Source organism: Procambarus clarkii, chromosome 1, assembly GCF_040958095.1.
Source record: "Procambarus clarkii isolate CNS0578487 chromosome 1, FALCON_Pclarkii_2.0, whole genome shotgun sequence".
In the NCBI taxonomy this organism is placed as follows: Eukaryota; Metazoa; Arthropoda; class Malacostraca; order Decapoda; family Cambaridae; genus Procambarus; species Procambarus clarkii.
In genome coordinates, this window is record NC_091150.1 from 16766819 (window position 1) to 16775623 (window position 8805).

An 8805-nucleotide genomic window follows, 5' to 3' on the forward strand; every position below is an offset into this window, starting at 1 on the left:
ATCTCAAGCGGACAGCACGCGGGACTTGTGATCCTGTGGTCCTGGGTTCAATCCCAGGTGCCGGCGTGAAACAATGGGCAGAGTTTCTATCACCCTATGCCTCTTGTTACCTAGCAGTAAAATAGGTACCTGGGTGTTAATCAGTTGTCACGGGTTGCTTCCTGGGGGTGGAGGCCTGGTCGAGGACCGGGCCTCGGGGACACTAAAGCCCCGAAATCATCTCAAGATAACCTCAAGATAACCTCAAGATAACCTCAAGATAAGGGGTTTACTGTACCTTTTCAACGCGCCTCCTTCATGAGTGTGATGACATTTCTGATCAATAACTTCCGTCATGTGAGGTGTTGTCTTCCCTTCCAGTCCCCCCCCCCCAACACTAGGCTTAGGAAATACCTCACCTTACTGTGGTGTCCTCGTCTGTGGTCTCCTCGTCTGTGGTGTCCTCGTCTGTGGTGTCCTCGTCTGTGGTCTCCTCGTCTGTGGTGTCCTCGTCTGTGGTGTCCTCGTCTGTGGTCTCCTCGTCTGTGGTCTCCTCGTCTGTGGTCTCCTCGTCTGTGGTCTCCTCGTCTGTGGTCTCCTCGCCTGTGGTCTCCTCGTCTGTGGTCTCCTCGTCTGTGGTCTCCTCGCCTGTGGTCTCCTCGTCTGTGGTCTCCTCGTCTGTGGTCTCCTCGTCTGTGGTGTCCTCGTCTGTGGTCTCCTCGTCTGTGGTGTCCTCGTCTGTGGTGTCCTCGTCTGTGGTCTCCTCGTCTGTGGTCTCGTCTGTGGTCTCCTCGTCTGTGGTGTCCTCGTCTGTGGTCTCCTCGCCTGTGGTCTCCTCGTCTGTGGTGTCCTCGTCTGTGGTCTCCTCGTCTGTGGTGTCCTCGTCTGTGGTGTCCTCGTCTGTGGTGTCCTCGTCTGTGGTCTCCTCGTCTGTGGTCTCCACGTCTGTGGTCTCCTCGTCTGTGGTCTCCTCGTCTGTGGTCTCCTCGTCTGTGGTCTCCTCGTCTGTGGTCTCCTCGTCTGTGGTGTCCTCGTCTGTGGTCTCCACGTCTGTGGTCTCCTCGTCTGTGGTCTCCTCGTCTGTGGTCTCCTCGTCTGTGGTCTCCTCGTCTGTGGTCTCCTCGTCTGTCGTGTCCTCGTCTGTGGTCTCCACGTCTGTGGTCTCCTCGTCTGTGGTCTCCTCGTCTGTGGTCTCCTCGTCTGTGGTCTCCTCGTCTGTGGTCTCCTCGTCTGTGGTCTCCACGTCTGTGGTCTCCTCGTCTGTAGTCTCCTCGTCTGTGGTCTCCACGTCTGTGGTCTCCTCGTCTGTGGTCTCCTCGTCTGTGGTGTCCTCGTCTGTGGTCTCCTCTTCTGTGGTGTCCTCGTCTGTGGTCTCCTCGCCTGTGGTCTCCTCGTCTGTGGTCTCCTCGTCTGTGGTGTCCTCGTCTGTGGTCTCCTCGTCTGTGGTCTCCTCGCCTGTGGTCTCCTCGTCTGTGGTCTCCTCGTCTGTGGTCTCCTCGTCTGTGGTCTCCTCGCCTGTGGTCTCCTCGTCTGTGGTGTCCTCGTCTGTGGTCTCCTCGTCTGTGGTCTCCTCGTCTGTGGTGTCCTCGTCTGTGGTCTCCTCGTCTGTGGTCTCCTCGTCTGTGGTCTCCTCGCCTGTGGTCTCCTCGTCTGTGGTGTCCTCGTCTGTGGTCTCCTCGTCTGTGGTGTCCTCGTCTGTGGTCTCCTCGCCTGTGGTCTCCTCGTCTGTGGTGTCCTCGTCTGTGGTCTCCTCGTCTGTGGTCTCCTCGTCTGTGGTCTCCTCGTCTGTGGTCTCCTCGTCTGTGGTCTCCTCGTCTGTGGTGTCCTCGTCTGTGGTCTCCACGTCTGTGGTCTCCTCGTCTGTGGTCTCCTCGTCTGTGGTGTCCTCGTCTGTGGTCTCCTCGTCTGTGGTCTCCTCGTCTGTGGTCTCCACGTCTGTGGTCTCCTCGTCTGTGGTCTCCTCGTCTGTGGTGTCCTCGTCTGTGGTCTCCTCGTCTGTGGTGTCCTCGTCTGTGGTCTCCACGTCTGTGGTCTCCTCGTCTGTGGTCTCCTCGTCTGTGGTCTCCTCGTCTGTGGTCTCCTCGTCTGTGGTCTCCTCGTCTGTGGTCTCCTCGTCTGTGGTCTCCTCGTCTGTGGTCTCCACGTCTGTGGTCTCCTCGTCTGTGGTCTCCTCGTCTGTGGTCTCCTCGTCTGTGGTCTCCACGTCTGTGGTCTCCTCGTCTGTAGTCTCCTCGTCTGTGGTCTCATATTTCTTAGTGTTTCTTGGTCTGTCCAGTTCCTTTAGTTCCATTATGTACTGAGGCATGATAACGGTGTGGTCACGTGCTCCTCGGGGCGTCACAAACTGTGTTGTCTTCTCTGCCTTATTTGAGACATATACAAGAGTTGTTACATTCTTGTACAGCCACTAGTACACGTAGCGTTTCTGGCAGGTCCTTAATCCTATGGTCCCTGGAATACGATCCCCTGCCGCGAAGAATTGTTGTTACAACCAAGTACACATTTTACTGTTGCGTTAAACAGAGGCTACAGTTAAGGATTTGCGCCCAATAAATCCTCCCCGGCCAGGATACGAACCCATGACAAAGCGCTCGCGGAACGCCAGGCGAGTGTCTTACCACTACACCACGGAGACTGATAATGGGTGGATATTGTGGGTGAAGACTAAGTCTGGTGTCGCTGGTGGGTCATCTTCCCTTACTCTTGTGGGTTCTGTAATATGAGACTCTCCATGTCTCATCGCCTCCACGGAAGTCCTCACTTATCCAGTCTATTTCTCTGTGATTGAAACCCCCCAAGCGTTAGCATTCTGGCTCTCGCTCCTCTTGACACAACGGCTGCTTTTAATATTACCTTCAGGCAAGTCTCACTGTATCTGTCATGTTCTTCCCAAGACCTTCTGTTGAGCTGGGGAATATAAATCCTCGCTGACACTATCTTCGTGCCCCTAAATGTTGGTATTGCTACTACGTTCTCTTGCTGATTCCTCCGACACTTTCACTTCCTCAAACTCAAGTGTAGTTGTAGTATTTGGGCTACACCACCTCCTCCCCTTCTCACCCTATCTTTCCTTATTGCTTGATATCCTCGTGGGAAGATTATATTTTCTATAACATTCGTCAGTTTCGTTTCTTTTACTGCAATAATATGTGGTTGTTCTTCCATCACTTTCCTGCAACTCTACTCCCTTATTTGTAATTCCATCTGCATTTGTGTAGATGACCTTAATACTGCTCATCTCTGCTCGACTACTTTGGTTTCTCCCAAGGTGGATTCATTTCTGTTCCATGGCCAACTCTGATAGGTGAGGGACATTTGTTGGCTTAGTCATTCCTGTCCACTGCGGTGGATAGGAGTGGATAGGATCTTTATAGGCCGGTTTGACCCATTATTCTGTTGTACTGGGCTCATTGATGCCTGACCTTCGTATATTTGTGCACTGCTTTCAATGCTTTCTGCTTGGATTGTTGATTTCTGGCCTCCGTGAGGCATTTTCCTGCTTGCTTCTCTTATTTTCTTTGTTACATCTATCCTCCTTTGACATGTCTTGGCTAATACGTATCATACATTAAGTCCCTCTGTCCCTCAGTTGTGACTTTCCAGCCAGTATATACTTCACTGGTGCATTATTACTCTGAAAGATTGCTTTCACTGGTCGATTTCTTCCTATTTGAAACCTACCAAGCCTACAGTAATGTCCAATTTCCTTGGTTGTCTCTCGAGCCTGTATTCCCCGTGAGGATTCATGTAATCTTTCTGGTCACCTTCTCTTCTCCTTTGTCATGTGTTTCCTCTGACATGTGTGGCTCTGTTAGCTTGTGGATTATTCACAGATTTCTCCGTCTCTAGCTCCTGCCTCGCACTTCTCACAACCTGTTGGCTTCTTACAGCATCTATTACTGTTGTTTTAATAATCCGTTTTCTTTCTGATCCCTTTGTTACTTTTCCCAGGTCTTGCTTCCCATTTATCTGTTACATTCTCTGTTTTGTATAGTGTCTTGTCCTTGCCTCTGCTGCCTTCTCCTCCTCTTCTACCGACTTGATCCTAGCCAGAAGACCATGTACATGTTCCTCTCTGGTGGTTCATTTCCCTCAACTCCTCCAAATCCTTCCAGGAAGCTACTCTGAGTCCCTCAGTCTTGTCAAGGTGTTCATTTAAGTCCACAATGACCTTCTCTAGTCTTCCATCTCCTTTCTGGGATCTCGTGTAGCTGTCCTGGTAATGAAGGTGCCTCTGCTTCCAGCTCTCCTGTCATCTTCTCACTATCCTTTCTCTCCTCCTCTGCAGCTCTTGTTAGCGACGCTATATACTCCTTCACAAGCGACTTGAGAATGGTCCAGGACGGACCGGAACGTCGTCGTCCCTTCACCTCCTAGTGTGTGGTCTGGTCAACATTCTTCAGCCACGTTATTGTGACTCCTCGCCTGCTCCTTCACCTCTCTTATGGTGTTGACATTTCTGTTCCTCTTTTATTTGGGCCTCTGATGATGTTAAGATATTCCATGTAGTCGTGTTAACTGCTTTTGAAGATCCTTTTTAATTCTTGTTTCTATTTTCTTGCTATCTCCCTTGATCCTCCTCCTTACTGATCTCTTTATCAGTCATTGTTATTGTTCTGCTCTCAGGTGTTCCTTGTGTTATACTTCACTATAACATCTAACTCTCGGATACCACAGCACAGCTGACTTACAGCAACACACAGACCCAACTGTCAACCACAACACAGGTGACTTACAGCAACACACAGACCCAACTGTCAACCACAACACAGCTGACTTACAGCAACACACAGACCCAACTGTCAACCACAACACAGCTGACTTACAGCAGCACACAGACCCAACTGTCTACCACAACAGCTGACTTACAGCAACACACAGACCCAACTGTCAACCACAACACAGCCGACTTACAGCAGCACACAGACCCAACTGTCAACCACAACACAACTGACTTACAGCAGCACACAGACCCAACTGTCAACCACAACACAGCTGACTTACAGCAGCACACAGACCCAACTGTCTACCACAACAGCTGACTTACAGCAACACACAGACCCAACTGTCAACCACAACACAGCCGACTTACAGCAGCACACAGACCCAACTGTCAACCACAACACAACTGACTTACAGCAGCACACAGACCCAACTGTCAACCACAACACAGCTGACTTACAGCAGCACACAGACCCAACTGTCTACCACAACACAGCTGACTTACAGCAACACACAGACCCAACTGTCAACCACAACACAGCTGACTTACAGCAGCACACAGACCCAACTGTCTACCACAGTCACTGACAGACAGTGACAGACAGCTCCTCGTTGCTCTGGTACTCACCTGGCACTCCAAGGTTGTTGTGGCGTGTTGGTCATTATTTTGGTCTACAATGTTTCCCGCTCTTCACACTCAACTTTTATTCCCCCTTTATCTGGTATATTTGTATCAGTATATGTTTGTTGTTGTAAATCTCAGTGTGGGAGGGGGGGGGATGGGACAACACAGTGATGGGACAACACTGTGATGGGACAACACTGTGATGGGACAACACTGTGATGGGACAACACAGCGATGGGTCAACACTGATGGGACAACACTGTGATGGGACAACACTGTGATGGGACAACACTGTGATGCGACAACACTGTGATGGGACAACACAGTGATGGGACAACATTGTGATGGGACAACACTGTGATGGGACAACACAGTGATGGGTCAACACTGATGGGACAACACTGTGATGGGACAACACAGTGATGGGACAACACAGTGATGGGACAACACAGTGATGGGACAACACTGTGATGGGACAACACTGTGATGGGACAACACTGATGGGACAACACTGTGATGGGACAACACTGTAATGGGACAACACTGTGATGGGACAACACTGTGATGGGACAACACTGTGATGGGACAACACAGTGATGGGTCGAAACTGATGGGACAACACTGTGATGGGACAACACAGTGATGGGTCAACACTGTGATTGAACAACACAGTGATGGTACAACACTGTGATGGGACAACACAGTGATGGGACAACACAGTGATGGGACAACACTGTGATGGGACAACACAGTGATGGGACAACACAGTGATGGGTCAACACTGTGATGGTACAACACTGTGATGGTACAATGTGATGGGACAACACAGTGATGGGAAAACACTGTGATGGGACAACACTGTGATGGGACAACACTGTGATGGGACAACACTGTGATGGGACAACACAGTGATGGGACAACACAGTGATGGGACAACACAGTGATGGGACAACACTGTGATGGGACAACACTGTGATGGGACAACACTGTGATGGGACAACACAGTGATGGGACAACACTGATGGGACATGTGATGGGACAACACTGATGGGACAACACAGTGATGGGACAACACAGTGATGGGACAACACTGTGATGGGACAATACTATATGGGCCGTATGCCAGTATATGGTAATCCCAGCAGGGACCTCACATGTAGGGACACTGGGCTGTAATTCAGTGCCTCCTGTCTATCCCCTTTCTTGTATATCGGGACTACGTTAGCTGCTTTCCAAATTTCTGGCAGTTCCCCTGTTGCCAGTGATTTGTTATACACCATGGAGAGCGGGAGGCACAGTTCTTCTGCTCCTTCCTTTAGTATCCATGGGGAGATTCCATCTGTGCCTATAGCCTTTGTCACATCCAACTCTAGTAAACACTTCCTTACTTCCCCGCTGGTAATCTCAAACTCTTCCAGTGGTTCCTGGTTAGCTATTCCCTCTCTTATCTCTGGAACTTCTCCTTGCTCTAAGGTGAAGACCTCTTGGAATTTCTTATTCAGTTCCTCACACACTTCCTTGTCGTTTGTAGTGAATCCTTCTGCCCCTATCCTTAATTTCATAACCTGTTCCTTTACTGTTGTTTTTCTCCTGATGTGGCTATGCAGCAATTTAGGCTGAGTCTTTGCCTTGCTTGCGATGTCATTTTCGTATTGTCTTTCTGCCTCTCTTCTCATCCTAACATATTCATTCCTGGCATTCTGGTATCTTTCTCTGCTCTCCAGTGTCCTGTTATTCCTATAGTTTCTCCACGCCCGTTTTCTTTGCTGCTTAGCTAGCCTACATCTCTGATTAAACCATGGGTTTCTCATCTTCATTTCACTGTTTTCCTTTTGGACTGGGACAAACTTGTTTACTGCGTCCTTGCTCTTCTGCGTGATGTAGTCCATCATGTCTTGGGCCATCTTTACCCTGAGCTCTGTTTCCCATGCTATATCTGTTAGGAATTTTCTTATCTTCTCATAGTTTCCCCTTTCAGATTGCGAGCCTTTTGTTTTCAGTATCCCTCCTCGAGTTCAATAACCCTTCTTCAATCAGGTACTCAAACGCCAGTACACTGTGGTCGCTCATTCCTACTGGGATCTCAAAACCGATTTCTCTTATGTCAGAATCGTTCAGAGTGAAGACTAGGTCGAGTCTCGCTGGTTCGTCATTTCCTCTCATCCTTGTGGGTTCTCTGATATGCTGAGTTAAAAAGTTTCTAGTCACCACCTCCAATAGTTTGGCTCTCCACGTATCCTCACCTCCTTGCGGTTCCTAGTTCTCCCAGTCAATCCTTCCGTGGTTGAAGTCCACCATGATGAGCAGGTGGGATCTATTTCTACAGGCAGCAGAGGCTGCCCTCTCAATTATAGTGTTAACTGCCATGTTATTGTTGTCATACTCTTGACTGGGTCTTGTGTCATTTGGTAGAGGGTTATATATCACAGCTACTACTACTCTTGGTCCTCCCATTGTCATGGTGCCTGTTATGTAGTCTCTGAAACCCTCACAGCCCGGGATGGCCATCTCCTTGAAACTCCATTCCTTTCTCATGAGTAGGGCCACTCCACCTCCTCCCCTACCTTCCCTCTCTTTCCTTATTACTGTGTACTCCTGGGGAAACACGGCATTCGTTATGATTCCTGAGAGTTTTGTTTCAGCGAGTCCGATTACATCTGGGTTCACTTCTTGTGCTCTTTTCCTTAGTTCACTTGCCTTGCTTGTGATCCCATCAATGTTCGAGTACATTGCCCTGAAACTGACTCTCTTCTGCTTCTCCTCTGGGGGGGACCTGTGGGGTCTGGGGTGAGCGGGAGCTGGGAGGATCTGGTACGGGGAGACTGGTGGCGGAGGAAGGGTTTGGGGGGTGGGGGAGAGTGAGAGGGGGAAGGTTGGGGGGTGTGGGAGACGGGGAGGCTTGGGAGGGCATGGTGGGAGAGGCTTGGGGGGGGGCAGAATAGGGGGGAGGGCATGGGGGGAAAGGGAAGGCTGAAGTGGGTGAGGAAGAGGGGAGTGTTTAGGAGAGTGGTGGAAAGGGGAAGGCATAGGTGGGGTGGGGGAGAGTGGGGGGCTTAGGGGGACGGGGGAGAATGGAGGGCTTGGGGGTGGGAGAGACGGGAGGGCATGTGGGAGAAGGCAGGGCTTGGGGGATGGGGGAGAAGGCAGGTCCTGGGGAGAAGGCAGGTCCTGGGGAGAGGGGTGAGTGGAAGGAGGGGTGGGTGGGGGGAGGGTGCCCTAGGTGGGTACTTAGTGGGGAGGGGGGCTGTCAGGGGATGGGGCAGGTAGGGTGTCTGTTGGGTAGAATGTGGGGGTGGTGCCCCACTCCCTGTGGCTACTGCACAGTTTGAGGAGGGTTCCCCCACTCCCATCTGGGATTGTAGGGATCGGGGGATGTGGTTCTCTGATTCCCTTCTCTCTCCCTGCGCTCCTTCCTTGCATCTGCTGCCCGCCTTCTCTCTTCCCTTGTCATATCCCTCTGCAGGAATACTTTTTTGAAC

At 50.8% G+C, this 8805-nt stretch overlaps 1 protein-coding gene across 1 annotated transcript in view; it reads right to left on the minus strand.

Annotated features, from left to right (window-relative positions):
• The window catches only part of LOC123752642 (enolase-phosphatase E1-like), a 13758-nt gene extending 6528 nt beyond the window's left edge, over window positions 1-7230 (minus strand). Inside the window, exons 1-2 of the mRNA XM_069320251.1 lie at window positions 7183-7230; window positions 399-2341 (exon numbers count right to left, since the gene is read on the minus strand). Coding sequence (XP_069176352.1) covers window positions 399-2341; window positions 7183-7230 — 1991 coding nt within the window. The remainder of the gene's footprint in view (window positions 1-398; window positions 2342-7182) is intronic.
• Between the last annotated feature and the right edge of the window lie 1575 nt (window positions 7231-8805).